This window comes from Rhinolophus sinicus, chromosome 3 (genome assembly GCF_057876585.1).
Source record: "Rhinolophus sinicus isolate RSI-liver-muscle chromosome 3, RSI-T2T, whole genome shotgun sequence".
Classification (NCBI taxonomy): domain Eukaryota; kingdom Metazoa; phylum Chordata; class Mammalia; order Chiroptera; family Rhinolophidae; genus Rhinolophus; species Rhinolophus sinicus.
The window spans coordinates 151,496,010-151,512,254 of NC_142503.1; the positions used below are offsets into that span (position 1 = coordinate 151,496,010).

Consider the following 16,245-nt stretch of genomic DNA (forward strand, 5'->3'; position numbering starts at 1 on the left):
CCCCAGTGCACTAAACATTTACTTTTCCTTCCCCAGACTATCTTTCCTTCTTTTCTTAAGATTTGTATTGGGAATGTTGGGGAACAGTGTGTTTTTCCAGGACTCATCAGCCCCAAGTCAAGTCATTGTCCTTCAATCTAGTTCTAGAGGGCGCAGCTCACTGGCCCAGGTGGGAATTGAACCAGCAACCTTGTTAAGAGCACGTGATCTAACCAAATGAGCCATCTGGCGGCCTCCCAAGACTTGTCCTTATAGGAGGATAGATACACTAACATCTTCCCATGCTGCATAGTAGCTGCAATTATTCCTGTTTTATAGAAGAGGAAACAAGTTTAGAAATGCCAGATGCATGGGCAAGGGCAAGGGCAAGGGAAGGAATTTAACCCAGATCACTTAACTTCATTTAAGCTCATTGATAACCCCAGCAATAAAGAGGTAAACCATATTTTAAAGAGTAGAACAGGAGTGACAGGAAAGCTTGCTCAGATCTTAGACGGAACCTGTTATCAGGAGTCATTCCACTACCTTTACTAGGGGCATTGGACCTTTCCTTTCCTTAGCTTTTTCCTCTCCCCTTTCCTGTTCCTCTCACTTTTTCCTTCCTCTTTTCCTGTCTTGATCTGATCCTCCTACCCTTCGGCCCAAGGCTGGATCACACCTTCTTTTTAATTTTAAAGTATTCTGTATGTCATAGGATCATCCATTCGTGGACAATTTATTGAGCACCGACCAGAACACAAACCAAGGTGTCGGGAATACTATAGAGAGCTCACAAGAATCACAGATAATGCAAATCGCATTTTGTTTGTTTCGTTTGCCTCTCTCGGGAATCTTAACTTTTGAGTAAACGTCACACTTCTTACCCCTTACCCGTTTGCATCTCAACCACCTACAGTGCAGCCTTGAGCCACCAGAGGCGCCTGTGCAAGTACTAAGGCCAACCCAACCTAAACCCCAATTCGCAATTTCCGGAAGAGGAATAAAGGTCAGAAATGGCATTTCCAGGGTGTTCCCTAGAATCAACTTCTGTCCACCCAGCACAAACGTAGAGAAACATCCATAGGCGAAGCCTTGTCAAAATTCAGAGGTGGCCTACGTTTGCTGTCCCAATGAAACATTTCGTTTTTGTTTATCTTGGAAGCCGAGATGTTTTTTTTAAAAAAAGGCAGCAGGCCGGGGGTGTGGCGGTGTGTGTGTGTGTGTGTGTGGGGCGTAGTTGTTATGACAACCAAATGGGTCTGTAGAGCTCAGTCAATCAGCATACGGGAATGCCTCCTGCTTAACCAATGGGAAGAGCACGCCGTACGTAGGGCCGCCCAATGGGAGCGCGAGCGGCGCGGTATTTGAATCCTGGAGCCAGGCGACAACACGAAGAGCTCCAGAACTGCGGGCTCGGAGTGTAGAACTAACGGCGCCGCGGAAGCTTGTGCCTACCCTCTCCGGTCCGCGTCCAACCCTGGGCCGGGCTGGCACTATTGCCTGCCGCGTCCCTCATGGCGCTGCTCCGACGCCCGACGGTGAGTGGGCTCCGCGACAAGCGCCAGGGGCTTCGGCCGCGTAGGTCCCTCGGCTGTCTCTCGCTTCTCTCTGTAGAGCTCTTTCGTCCCAACCGACGCCGCTTCCCCATTCTGCCAGCTGCCCGCTTCCCCCGCGGACCGGGCCCTGCGGCCTGTCCTCTCTGGCCAGCCTCCCCGGCCTAGGCTCCTCACTCCGGATCCTTGCCCCGGCGGGTCTCTGCCCTGGGAATGGGGGAAGTTCACGAAAGCGCCTCGGACGTGGTACCTGTTAAGCGCGTCCCCGGAGCACTGCGCCTAGTACTCAGCGAGCGATCCTGAGTGCTCTTTGTTGTTAGAGATCTAACTACAGGGTTCTTGGGATTTCCTTCCTCTGTTTTCCTTGACGTGTTAATGGGGTTTTGGTTATTTTTTTTCCCCTGTGGGCTTGAATTGTACGTGGATCTACTTTTCCTTTGCTGAAAAATAGAGAAGGTGGTGACACACCAGGAGTTCCATCCTCCTGGCTATAAGGCTAGTTAAAAGCTGCCAATTTTCTTTTCCAAATGGGTTTAAACTTAGTCACATTACCAGGCTTCCACCCATAGCATTCAACTTTCAAACATTTTTAAAAGTTGGCAATTACTGCTGGAAAAATTGAACAGTATGACTTTTGTGAATCCTAATAAGTTGAATACATTCAGTTTTTAATTTCTACCCCTTTGTGGATCAAAGTAGAACTGGTGAATAATTTTTGTCTAATCTGTCCTATATGGTTCTTTCATAGTCAAATTCCATCTATCCAGGAAGGCTTGAGTTTTCCCCTGTTCGGTCTGTCCTGGTAGGTCCATTCAAACCCTCTGTTGGGAAATTCTTTAGGAATAGGACTCCCAATTTCTGGGGAATGGGACGTGCTGTTTTTTCTTGTGACATGTTTATCACATCTGATAAAATTGACTTTTTTGTATGAATTGCTTTAGCTAGTAAGTTTTGTCTCAGCACATGCTGTCTAAAGCAGGTTAGGGTCAACTAACAACTTATTTCATACAATTCCAACTTTCTCGGGATTTGAAAGTAAAACTATTTTACCCATGAAAACTATTTTTTTTCTAAGTTTCCTTAGTATAAGAGAGTCTATGCTATGGCAACTGCATTTTTTAAAAGCTTTAGCTAAAAGATCATGTCTATAGGAGCACTTTTTTCTAGAATGGCATAAGAATCAAATCTAGTTTAGGTTTTAAACATCTGGTGTTTAAACAGCCAGACGTATTATAGTTTTTTAATAATTTGTCTTAATTGCACTTGTTACTAATTTCTGTAAAAGAAGGTTTTTAAATACTATAGATACCTTAAATATACAGGGATCTTTAACAAGTGACGTGGGTGCTCTATGAGAAATCACTTATCTGTAAAGCTCTTAGTGGGATTTTTTTGTTTTTATAGACTAGGTGGGATGGTGATTTGCCTAATTTAGAGTGATGTTATCAAACACTAATAGTATTTCTAGACTTCCTAAAATGTACTTATTCCCTTCCTTAATTAGATCTCAGCATATTCACCTTTCCTAAAGCAATTCTGAATTTGAGTATCTGATATTAGGGAAGTATTTTAAATTGTCCCAACTTTTCTTTAATTTTTCAATTTTTAATTTTTTAGGTGTCCAGCGATTTGGATAATATTGACACAGGAGTTAATTCTAAAGCGAATAGTCATGTGACACTCCGGCGGGCAGTTTTAGAAGAAATTGGAAATCGAGTTACAACCAGACCCACACAAGTAGCTAAGGTAAGGTGACAACCATTAGGAACATACGTGTGCACAATGGGGAAAATACGGAATGTCTTGCCCTATTCACATTTCTTTTTCTTTGTAGAAAGCTCAGAACATCAAAGTACCAGTTCAGCCCACCAAAACAACAAATGTCAACAAACAACTGAAACCTACTGCTTCTGTGAAACCAGTCCAGGTGAAAATGTTGACTCCAAAGGTACGAAGGTCAAAATTTACAAACCGGCTTAATGAAGCAGCCTGTTTTTGGCCAGACTGCACGTGCCTTTATCAATGCAACTTTTGAAGAACATTCAGAGCTAGAGCTCTACTTTGAAACAACACTGTAGAAATGAATATCTATAACTTTTTAGTGACGGTATCGTAATTTAATATTATGAACTTGAATAACAAAATTAATTACTTTAATACCCAGATAAATTTAGTCATCTCAGAGTGAAATTTGGTAGGTTTTATTAAAATAATCCACCATAAGAATGAACTTGCCCATGAAAGCTGTGGAAGCTCAAGGTTCTGAAACCCATACTCATGTAGGACCAAGGTAATGCCAACATTCTGGGGTGATAAATTGTGGTTTCTGTGACTGGTTAGCTCTCTTGGAGTTAGAAAGCTAAGAGACCCATTGGCCTGTTCCCCTTCCATCATGTTCCAGTTCATGCATGCTCTCATTCATAGATTACATACATTCATATAGTTACTATGAAATGAGCACTGTTGTAGGTACTGAGAATACAATAACTACTTCACTCTTTCCAGCTCAAAAATGTGTGTGTATGTGTGTTTATGCGGGAGGTGCCAAAAAAAATGTATACAAGGGGACACTGGTCAACGTTGCTCAAGCAGTAGTTCACCGTAATCAGAAGTGTCTGGAGGCTGATGGCAACCACTTTGAGCACCTCTTGTAACTGCAGAAGTCAAACGTGACTTGTATTCATCTTTTGTTATCGGTATATATTATTACAATTTTAATACAATTTCCCTTTCTTAAAATGTGTATACATTTTTTGGCACCGTGTGTGTGTGTGTGTGTGTGTGTGTGTGTGTGTATGTGTGTGTATTATTGCATATTTGAAAATTTTCAAAACAAAACATGAGTTATATTTGAGAAATATATATATTGAGCACTTACGATATACATCCAGTTGTGTTAAGGCTGAAAAGGAGACATTTTGCCTTCAGGAAGCTTATCTAGAAGGTGCATAAGTACCTGAAAATTAAATTAGTAATCCTAGGGAATGATGCTAGATGCTTCCAAGCAATGTATGACTGAATGTTAAATGACTGGGGTAGACATTAATGCCATCCTTTGGAAAGGACATCTAAAGGAACACTAGTAGTCAAGGAAACTTCATGGAATAAGTGACATTTGTAAGGATAGCTATGGAGAAACTGATAGGAAAAATTACCTTTTATGGAACAAAGCAGTAACAAGAATCAAAGCATGAAAGTGGAAATAGGCCTGTAATCATGTTATTTGGGTAAGGAGTCCACAAGTCTAAACTGGGTCAGAAGATTTGAGGAAGCAGAAGATTAAGTTGGAGAGAAGATTGCAATTGGATTTGAAGGTCTTGGAATTTGGATTTTATTCCATTAGACAATGAGGCACCTGTGAAAAGATGTGAGAAGTGAGGAAAGCAGTGTAGGGTGGCCATGGAAAGGCCATAAATTAGGAAGTATTGCAATTGTCCAAGCAAGAGCTGATGAGGGTCATGAACTAGCCTATGCGGGTGCTAAGAGACAACATCAGACATGTTAGGATGTACCAGAACTCCTTTCAGGGACACCATCCTGTATATAGAAGGAATTCTTTGCATAAGTTACTTGCAATGGAGGAGTGAGATCCTTAACCACTGAGTAAGAAACCATTTATGGAATAAATGAAAAATGGGAAAGTCAGAAAAGGGAGGTAGCTTTGGGGAAGGTGTCTTGTTTGGCTGTGGATGTGTTGAGGTAACAGATTCATCCACTGGGAAATACAGTTGGAAATGGTCCAGCAGCATCTGAAGGAGTGGGACAGACTTGCGAGCCTTGTACTTAGAAGTGATGTTGGCAAGCACGTTGCTGCTCATTGGACAGGAGAAAAAAGCTTCAAATCAAGGACTAAAGCTCAGAACAAATACTCACGATCAACTTTTCTTTAATAATGGGCCTTTCCTGGTGGGTTTCTAGCGACCTCCTAAAATGCCAAACCCAAAGCAGCTTTTCACCATTATGAAGCATTTTATATGGGTGACTGAATGTGGTTCCTCCCACATTTCAGGAGGGCCATTTAGCATTATATTTCAAATGGTCATTCTCCAAACCCAGTAAGTCTGTTTTTCAAATTTATCCTAAGAAAGTGGTCAGAGGGACAGTCGAGAACTTGTAAATAATGCAGTAATGAAAACCTCTTACATAACAAAGAAATATTCTATAGGAAATCAGTTAAATCCATTTAATGAAATCTGTGCAACCATAAGTATCATGTTTTCATAGAGTATTTAAAGATGTCAAAATGAACATTACATTAGGAAACAACCAGATTATAACAATATAATGCAGTGAAACCCCAAATTTGCTTTTAAAAGTGTGCACTTATATACAAGGTGTTGATGGTAGTTATTTTTGAGTATTACGTTGAGCTTAAGATTCGTTTTCATTTTCTTCCTTAAAATTTTCAGACTTTTCACATATTACTGTTTGAATCAAAGCAGGAAAAAGCAAAAACAAAAACAAAAACCCAAAAAAACCAAAGAACCAAAAATATGAAGAAAACGAAGGAGAAGTTTCCTTCTGCGACCTCCACAACTCTCCTCTTTCTGAGATCCCGTTACCCGCATGTCCTTGGCTGACTCCGTTTTCTCTAGCTTCCTGACAAAACTGAGTCCACTGTGTTTCAGATAAAGAATTATGAACCTGTAGCTCAGTCCATATAAAAATCACTCCTGTGATTGAAATGTGCTTCTAGTTTTAGAAGACATAAGGGATTAATGAACAATAATTATTTCCAATTCAAATACACTTTCCTCTGAGAAACAGGACAGAGGAGACCATGAAGTCCACAATTTAGGGGAAGCGCCACCTCCCGGCAGATGCGCCCCTCAGCTTACCTGTCTCTGGCTTTTACTCTGCCCTATCTGCAGAGCCATTGCTGCTCCTTTACAGCCTGTCCCTGGAGGTGTGGAAATGCCAGTCGAGTACAGGATGTGTAGCAGCAGGGAGCCCTGGGAAGCTGATGATATGAGCCATGTGTTTATGAAAGCAGATGTTCCCAGACCTCTAATCTAATTCATCCTATCCCCTCTGCAAAACTGGAGGGCCGATTGCTTTTTTGTAGGAGATGAAGCAACCGAATCACAACGGAACCTGGCTGAGGCCTTGAAAGTGTTCCCGCCATTCACAGGTAATTGCAGGCATTTATTATCCTGCAATTTTTGGAGAAAACAATGTTTTTTGCTGACTAATGAAGCTCTGGCAAACAGTAGTTTGAAGGGAGGAGAAAGCCTTTTACCAGCCCCTTTGTGTGCTGGGCAGTGGGCAAGCAAGTTGAATGAACTACGTCCTCTGTCCTCAGGTAGCTCCCAATCAAGTCAGGAAGGTCGGAGGAGAAGAAGCATGCATTATAATAGCTATAAGAGAGATGCAAGCTTAGGCAGTGTGCTCAGGAGTCGCAGCTAGAAGTTTGGACGCAGTTTTAGTTACACAGATTTGATTTCAACACTAAATTCAGTGACAGTCATTCAAATATAAGAATATTTTATGGCCTAACTTTCCCTAATACAAAAAGTATGTAAAAGTGGAATAAGCACAACTATTCACATTAAATAAAGAGTGACTTTCATTTTTAATTACACAAGAAACAGTCATCAAAACAAAACAATGCAGACGTATGTAGAGTACATAGATCGAAAGGTCAGTTCATTTTTACTACTCTCCCTACCCCCCAAAGTCCATTCCATTGCATGTTGCAGTCCCTAAGCTAATTACAGTAACCCATTTTGCCTTTCTCCAGTTGTGCGTGCCTGTGTGTGCACGAGTACACACTGCTACACATCATGATCTAATCAAAATCAACAGTTTTGCTGGGAGTCCTTCCTTGTTGCACTTAATGGACAATAATTTATGATGTTTGGTATCATGAGTTTAATAAATAAAGGCACTCTGTTTTACACAGCCTTGTGTAAATACCTATGTATTGGTCTGTTAATATTGATCTTTCAGCAGACCCAGCTCAGGCATTGTGGGTACTGGACCTTCAGTAGCCTTTACTTGCGCTCCACCCAGCTCCTTAACCAAACAGGAGCGTTTCAAGTTCCACAAAATCGCGCATTTTGATTGCTTCTGAGAGGACTTTTCAGTTGTCTCTGACAACCCACAGAACTCATTTGTTAATCTAATTTGAAGGTTTTTGTTCTTCAGACTGATTTTGTCATGCATTCAAAGGTGCGTGACGGTGAACTAGCTGATCCAGTTTTTCAATTTTGCATGCTGCGGGCACTGGACAGAGGGTTGCACAGTTGGTCCACAGGGCTTAGATTACTACCTGCACAAATGAGGGGGATCTTAGAAAGGATTTTAGGATGATTAAATTATGTTGGACTCCAACAGGAAGGCTTTTAAGAAATTCTAAACGAAGGGCCAGAGCACTTACCTTGTCTTATCCTGGTGGCTTTTTGGTATCGCTAAACTCAGGTGTGCTGCTGAATAGACACAGGTAAACATTTCCAGCTGCTAAGGCAGCACATGTAGCACGAGACGGTAACCTCTCCCTTAAGCCAGCTTCCTGGCACTGACTGCCTTTGGGGAGAGTGATGATGCTTATCCTTGAAAAAGGTAACCTTCAACTGCAGCTACATGTGCTTATTAAAATGCACATGTGACTCTAGTCACTCTTGCTCAGTTACTTCAGTGGATTCCTTTCAGATAAAACCTAAACTTAACCAGGTTCTTGCTCAACCTTTCCAGCTCATCTTTGCGTGCCTCCCACCATCCCAAATCAACATGCAGTCCTCAGACCGGCCCTTATCCCTTCAGCTTCTCCTGGGACTTTGTACTGGGGTACCTTTTGCCTAGGCACTTTCCTGGAGGCCTTCCCCTCCTTCCCTAGGTTTCTCCCTGGTACCCCAAGTAGCTCTTATTATTTGTTCTAGTCCCTTGAGTTTCTTAAATTCTTTAATAAAGGGCATGCCTACTTGCATCCCTCTTGTTCTCCTGGCCCTTCCTCAGGTTAAGACCTTTGATTTAAGAGGGAAGGGCCTGTTTTGAACTGCTATGTATATTTTGTTGTTATTGTTTTATCCTTTAAGATTGGAAACTATAATCATTGAGCTTTAATGTAAATCAAAATTATTTATTATATAGCTTCTCTTTCTATACCTTATTACTTTACTATATATCCTTTATAGCCTAGCAATCCTGTTAGGTTTTACTTTGAGAAGTACCTCTTAGTCTTTTAAAAAGTAATGGTTTATTTATACTTCATTACTAAACACTTGTTTTAACTTAATACATTTTTAATGTGTGTGATATTTTTTTGTTTAATAGATGATCATCCTGTCAGTATAAGAAAATAAATTACTGGGTGTATGCTTGCTCAGTCTTTGCTTCTTCCTATTTCATTCATAGGCTGGAATGTGCTTTTCTGCTTTTTAGTCACCAATTTCTCAATTTAGAATAAGTTAATTGATGAGAAGAAAACATTACACATGCAGAAGAGGCTACTGCTAAAGTGAACTGTTAGCTCTAGGAATCTCTGCACCCAGTTTTTCACTCAATAAATATTTACCAAACACCCACTGTGTGTCAGGGGTGATACAGGTGTTTGAGCCACCTTAGTGGACAAAATCCATTTAAATAAATATAAGCTTATAGAGCTCCTGGCAGAGGTGGACAGAAAATAATACCATATATAAGTAAGCTATGTTAGATTGTAGGATTTATGGGGGGGAAAACACAGTAAGAGAGATCAAACGTATGCATGGGGGGAACAGAAAGCAGGTGGTTATTTTAAATAGGAGTCAGGATAGACTTCACGGAGAAGGTAACATTTAAGTGAAACTGGAAGAAGGTGGGGGAATGACCCATGCAGATACAGGGACAAGAGCATCCTGGGAGGAGGGAGCCTATTTGCAGCGAGGGAAGCCCCTAGGTTGGATGAAGCAGACGGAGGGGAGAGAAGCAGGAGATGGGTCAGCAAGGGGAATGGGGAGGGCCAGACCATGAAGGGCCCATAGGCCATTGTGAGGACTTAGGCTTCCACTTTGATTGGAATTAGAGAGTTAAACAGGAGTATATCTGTAAAAACTTCGTCTACTGTATCCTGAATGATTCACCTCTTACTCTGAAATTTATTTTGGCTTTAATATATTTCAAAAATGCACATGATACTTTAAACCAGTTGGCTCTGCATGTATTTGTGATGAAGGCAGTAAGTAATACATGCTCTTTAATTTGTCGATGTAGGGTCCTTCTCCCACACCTGAAGATACCTCCATGAAGGAAGAGAACCTCTGCCAAGCTTTCTCTGATGCCTTACTCTGCAAAATCGAGGACATTGATAATGAAGATTGGGAGAACCCTCAGCTCTGCAGCGACTACGTTAAGGATATCTATCAGTATCTAAGGCAGCTTGAGGTGAGTGGGCCTTTGTGTTTTGGTTATATAAGCAATGTGGGGTGTACCACACAGCTGGGAAGGAAGTGATGTCAGCTTTTTAAACTTGTAATTCCACCAACAGACTCGGCAGTCCATAAATCCCCATTTCTTAGATGGAAGAGACATAAACGGCCGTATGCGTGCCATCCTGGTGGATTGGCTGGTGCAAGTCCATTCCAAGTTTCGGCTGCTGCAGGAAACTCTGTACATGTGCATCGCCATTATGGATCGGTTCTTACAGGTGAGTGTGGCTTCCGGGACTTGGTACCAGTGGCTCACAGAACATGGCTGTTACGTATTGCCCAGGTGTCGTATTTCTGAAGAGAAGACCAAAACAGCCAATTCAGGAGAAGCCGAAGAACTTCAGGTGCTGGGAAGGGAAGCAGTCCAGGTGTGTCAAGCCTCTGGTGATGCTGACCAATGGCAGGCATTTCTGTTAGGTCAGCCTGCTGAAACATGCTCGGGGAAGTACTGCATTGCCAGTCATTCACCAGAGGAAACACACCAGCAGATGGTCTGAAAGGCAGTCTGAAGCCTGTAGCCCCTTTGTATGCAGGCTTTCCAGACCTGTGTGCAGTTTCTGTAGGTCAGTATTCTTTGGTATTAAGTTTCTGCATCTGAGAACAGGAATTGGGCCAGAGAGCTTCCAGTCCCTAGCTAACTGTGGCATTGAGTCACTAGAAGCGGGAAGAGGCAGGAGTTTACAAACCGGGTTGGGGTGTGTGGGAGGAGTGTATGACTATGAAGTCTCAAGTAAAGAGGAATGTAAGAAGTTAAGCTGAGAGGCAGAAGTGCTCATCAAAATACTTATCAACTGGTGATACAAAAACACTGACCAGTTAGAAGAAATTCCAAACGTAAACCATTAGTGTGTTATCTACCAAACAGTAGACTTGAAGATAAGGATTTATTTAAAGTCAACATTTATGATACAGGTTTAGGTCAAGTATTAACAATACATTAATAATTGTGTTTATGATAATGACCCTGAGATACTACAAAATCCTAATTAACTAGATTCAGTGGTTTTCATTTTACAAGTGGTTTAATTATACAGTCATATTTTTGGTAGATTTTCAATAATGAAAGTTGGAGCAAAAAAAAGCAAAGTCCTAGTCTTTTTTTTTTTTCCCCAAGGAAATTAAGGAAAACACTTATTCCCTAAACTGAGATTATCCCTGATTCTGAAACATCTTTGAAAGATTCTTCAGGCCAAATAATGAGTGTATTTTTGGTGAGGATTAGAGAAACGTTTGAGATACCCCCTTCCTCATCCCTAAGCATCTGTTACATTTCTGCTTAGACCATGTTGAGTGCCATGTTGGGTCCTCCCTAGACACTCAAGCCAGGACGGTGGCGCTGGAGCAGTGACTAGGGCTTAGTTATCAGGTACAGTTCTTACCTACTGAGCAATTGAGTGATCGTGGGCTGGTGTTTGAATCTCTTCTCAGGCCATCTGTTTGTAAGGGGGGGGAAATAGGTACTTCCTAGGAGTTTCATGAGGATTTGATGAAATGATTGTTAGAATCTTAGCACTGTACCTGGCACACATAGTTGAGTACTCGGTCACAGCCGCTGTGAGTGGTCCTGGTACCTGGTAGTAGCATTTCGGTTTCCTGGTCCCGTAAGGGGTGTGAGCGCAGGCGATGTGCATATCTCCAGGACTTGGTTCCCTTCTCTTCCCCCAGAGCCCCAGTTTTGTTAGATATGATTTTTGACATAGTCTTCTTCGATTAGGTTCAGCCAGTCTCTCGTAAGAAGCTTCAACTGGTTGGGATTACGGCTCTGCTCTTGGCTTCCAAATATGAGGAGATGTTTTCTCCAAATATTGAAGACTTCGTTTACATCACAGACAATGCGTATACCAGTTCCCAAATCCGAGAAATGGAAACTCTAATTTTGAAAGAGCTGAAATTTGAGTTGGGACGACCTTTGCCACTACATTTCTTAAGACGGGCATCAAAAGCTGGGGAGGTAAGTGCCTCTAATTCTGTAGGAGACTTTATTTTGCTGCTGCTTGTCACACCAGAAACATTGATTCAATTAAAGGAAAGCTTATGAACTTATAGGAAACATCTTTGAGATAAGTCCTCATACTTACCTCATCAGTTCTTAAGAGAGAAGACCTCACATTTTGTGTTTGTAACATAATGTCCAAAGAGCAGCTCCTGGGAAAGAAAAGTCAGTTAAATGGATTTAGGCTCTTAGGCTTTCACCCAGAATTTTGCAAGCGTAATAACTGGTTCTTACTGTCCCTGGCTGTTCTTTTGTAGGTTGATGTTGAACAGCACACTTTAGCCAAATATTTGATGGAGCTGACTCTCATTGACTACGACATGGTGCATTATCACCCTTCTAAGGTGGCAGCAGCTGCTTCCTGCCTGTCCCAGAAGGTTCTAGGCCAAGGAAAATGGGTGAGTGTTGGATTTCAGAAGAAATTAGTTAGGTTCTGTTTTAGGCCCTCTTGGATTGAAAAGGCCTCAGCATTTTCTCAACAAAAAATTGTTGAAGTCCAAAGGCCTAAAGGAAAGCTGCTTGGACCAATTCCGATGGAGATTAGAATGACACCGTGGTATACAAATGTATTCTAGAGTCATAAAGAATGAGGAAGTCCACTAAGAACTGATATGCTAAGATTTCTGGGGTATTTTGTTAAGTGAAGTAAGCAAGTCTGAAGCACATAAGACAAAACAAGGTCAAAGCCTGACTGATTTGCCAGAACAGATAAAATGAGCCACTTTTAGATTCATACAAGGAGCCAAAGATGTTAACTCCCTGGGTCCTTGTGTACGACACCAAAGAGGACACCTAAACAGAATGGGTCAGGTGACTGCAGTGTGAGGCACGGATGCCCTTTTGCACACGAGCTAGTTCTAGACTCAGAAACAGTTGTCTGGTCTGTAGCTGTACCCCGAGAGCAGCAGAGCAAAAGCCTCAGAACCCAGGAGGTGATAAGAAACAGTTTCATAACAGCCTCCCAGGGGAGACAGGGAGGTGAGTAGGAGCTGGCTTGGAGGCCGCTCTTCCCAGGCCTGCCATCTCCTCACATTCCTGCAGGATCACAAGGCATGTTGCCGACAGACAGATCGCTGTGGTTCAGCCTTTGACTGCGTGGCCTGTGTGGATACGCGCAAGGTTGCCCGGGCGCCATGGCGGAGCGGTTCTCTGTACAAGTGTACACAGTTTACATTGTGTGTAAGAAAGAGGGGGAATAAGAATATATGCCTGCATGTTTATATATTTGCTAATTTTTAAAAAAAAAATACAGGGAGAATAGACCAGCAACTAATGAAAACGGATACTGGGTATTGGTTAAGGAACTGGCTTGAAAGGGCTTTTACTGATTAAATTTGACCATTACGAAGAACAGTGATAGTAATAGATTATAATGCATTTTTAAAAACCCGCATGTCCATAATGATACAAAAGAAAGAGAAGAAGGAGGGAAGGAAGGAAGAAAAGAAGGAAAGAAACGGAGGCTTTTTTTCTTTTTTAATCAGTAGAATGCTAGCTAATTAAAGTAGAAAGAACGGTAGGGTTAGACATCAACCAATTTTTAACCCTCAGTGTAATAATTGATTCAAGCCAGCATCATCAATTGATGCTTATATATCATTAGGTGAAATAATTTGGGGGAACGAGATTCACCCGGTTTCAGTGTCACCTCAGCTATGTAGTAATACTGAAGAATAACTGCACCTTTGTGATGGAGAGTCTGGTAGGCACCAGCTTACTCTGGTGAGCAAGCTTGACGTCACCTGCATTGACGTATATTCTGGTGCAATACGAAGTATATATTATCACTCATATAAAGTTATGCCCCAAATGTTTGACATGACTTCAAATGTCAGGAAACACTTGGACAAGTCCAAAATGTGGGACCTTCTAAAAGCAACTGGCCTGGATCCTTCAAAAAAGTTAATGCCATTTAAAGCCAAGAAAATGGAAGTTGTTTACATTTTAAAAGACTAAAGACACAACAACAATTTACTAGCTGCTTTGCTGGTACCGTGGTAGTGATTAGGGCTGTAATTGAATTACTAGATGGTTAAGAATATTCTTTTATGGCTTTTACATAAGTAATGTCTGCATGTGTAAGATACGCTCTTCTAAAGAAGTGGAGGCTTTACTGTGTCCCTTCTCTTTGCATTGTGTTCCAGAACTTAAAACAGCAGTATTACACAGGATACACAGAGAATGAAATACTGGAAGTCATGCAGCACATGGCCAAAAATGTAGTGAAAGTGAATGAAAACTTAATGAAATTCATCGTAAGTACTTTTTCCTACACAGATTCGTTAAATACTCTTTCCTAAGCTGTGAAAAGCATTAGATTATGGGTTTTCTGTATGAGAGTATGTACCATGTGTGTTTGTGTTTTCATGTAAATATATTGGCATATGTGAGAGTATGTTAGCATAACTCTATATTTTTCTAGTATAGCAGGGGATGAAGCATACTGATAAACTCTGAAAGCAGAGTTTTTTTTAAAACAAGGTAGATAGGCTAACTGTGCCCAGGCCCAGAGTAGTCAGCCAGGCGACTCTGCAGTGTATTGATCCACGCTCATCCCAGTGTCCTGGGTCGGACACTCAGTAAGTAGGGAGGCTGGTCGGCATGTGGCCGGGAACACCAAGGACCACCTCACACGGCCCTGTGGAAGGTTGGGTATTCAGGTCATATTACTCAGGGCCTTTGTCCAGGGTCTTTTGGGACAGTGACTGAAACGTCCCTGAATAGCAAGTGTGGTGAGGAATGAGGGGCAGGAAGCCCACTCAGGAATCGTTCTGGGGCCATGGCTTCGGTCTCTGTGTGGCCCACCTGAGAGAAGGAGCCCGTGGAGATTGGCTGCTGTCCTGTGCTTGTGTCACACCGAATATCAGCTTACCAGGAGTCTGGTGACACAGCAAGGCATTTGTGCCAAGCGCCCTTACATCCTGATTGGCTTCCTTAGGTACGGTCTCAGCAAGACTTAGCACCTGGGAGTGCAGTGTGTTTCAGACCTGAGGGTGTTGTCTGGGCTCTGCTAAGCACTGGTCGCCACGCACTTTTAGTGTAGTTGTTGCTGCCAGTCCTGCTGAACTTGCTCTGTCCTAGCAGCACTTAGGTATGATAAACACTGCTCCCACTTCCAAGCCCTCCTTGGACCTGGACGTCACCTGTGCTACCAGCTGGGCTGGACCCATTAGTAGGCATGGAAGGAAGTTGTCAGGCACAACATAGGACCTCAGAGTGCTCGCTGGCTTCAGTGATTCGGCGTCTCAGACCACCTGGAGATTGTGGGTCTGGCCTTTCAGTACTTGTAAATGAGACTAGGAACAAGGTGTAAGGGTCGGGGGGGCCCCGATGAGTGCTTAATCACAGATGACTTCCACAGGCCATCAAGAATAAGTACGCAAGCAGCAAACTCCTGAAGATCAGCACAATTCCTCAGCTGAACTCAAAAGCCATCCAAGAGCTTGCCTCGCCTCTGATGGGACGGTCCTAGGCTGCCGGGGCCCTCGGGAAAGAGTGCTTCGTCTGTGCACTTTGGTTCGCGATTGGGAACTCGTGACTTTGTATATAATCCTCTGGTCTAGTTCACGAAATCTCTTCTCAGGCCTATTTTCTAAATGTATATTGAGGAAAAATAAAGCTAGTGATTTTTCTTTAGGTATCCTGTATATTTATCCCGTGTATTTATTTGTGCATTCTATTCTGAAGAACTCAGTAGACACTTACTTTGACTAATTTCTTTTTGAGCTATTATGAATAGCATGTAAATTATTGCCTTTATGGCTTTGGGAAAGATCTTCCTACCATTTTCTCAAATGGGAAAAAGTAGACCTTGGCTTTAGTGAATACCAACCCAGTCCCAAACTTCTTGAATATAAAAAGATTGATTCATTATGAAAATTTAAAATAGAATAACCATGACAATTACCTTTCTAGAACCTACTCAACTATTTTCTTAATTCCTATACAGGAACACCTGGCCCACTAGGGTTATTGCCACCAGAAGTAACCCTCACAATTGGCCTTTCTCAAAGGCTTGGTTGAGACCAAGACTAGCAGCCTAAGGGGCCACAGCTGGAAAAAGGAGATGGGCTTGTGCCATCTAGTTAAGCTGAGACTTAGAATGCATTTTCCTGTTGTGCTGTTTCAACTACATTATGGGTTACTTTTTTTTTTGAGTAGGCATGAGATCACATTTAACATTGTTTTCTAAGGGGGAATGCTTTCTGTCTCCAACCGCTAAAAAAAAAATCCCAACCCCATTTCTCCCCCAATAAATGAGTCTCTTATAGCAACAACTTCCCAAACTATTAGTTCAACAAGATGTTAATTGGTC

The 16,245-nt window shown here is 42.1% G+C and overlaps 1 protein-coding gene across 1 annotated transcript; it reads left to right on the forward strand.

The window, feature by feature from the left end:
* The first annotated feature begins 1,359 nt into the window (after nt 1-1,359).
* On the forward strand, nt 1,360-15,570 carry CCNB2 (cyclin B2). The gene is made up of 9 exons (XM_019732213.3): nt 1,360-1,517; nt 3,150-3,278; nt 3,367-3,480; nt 9,723-9,893; nt 9,997-10,155; nt 11,652-11,888; nt 12,188-12,328; nt 14,075-14,185; nt 15,292-15,570. The coding sequence occupies exons 1-9, from the start codon at nt 1,494-1,496 to the stop codon at nt 15,400-15,402; spliced, it is 1,197 nt and encodes a 398-aa protein (XP_019587772.2). The 5' UTR covers nt 1,360-1,493; the 3' UTR covers nt 15,403-15,570.
* The last annotated feature ends 675 nt before the right edge of the window (nt 15,571-16,245 follow it).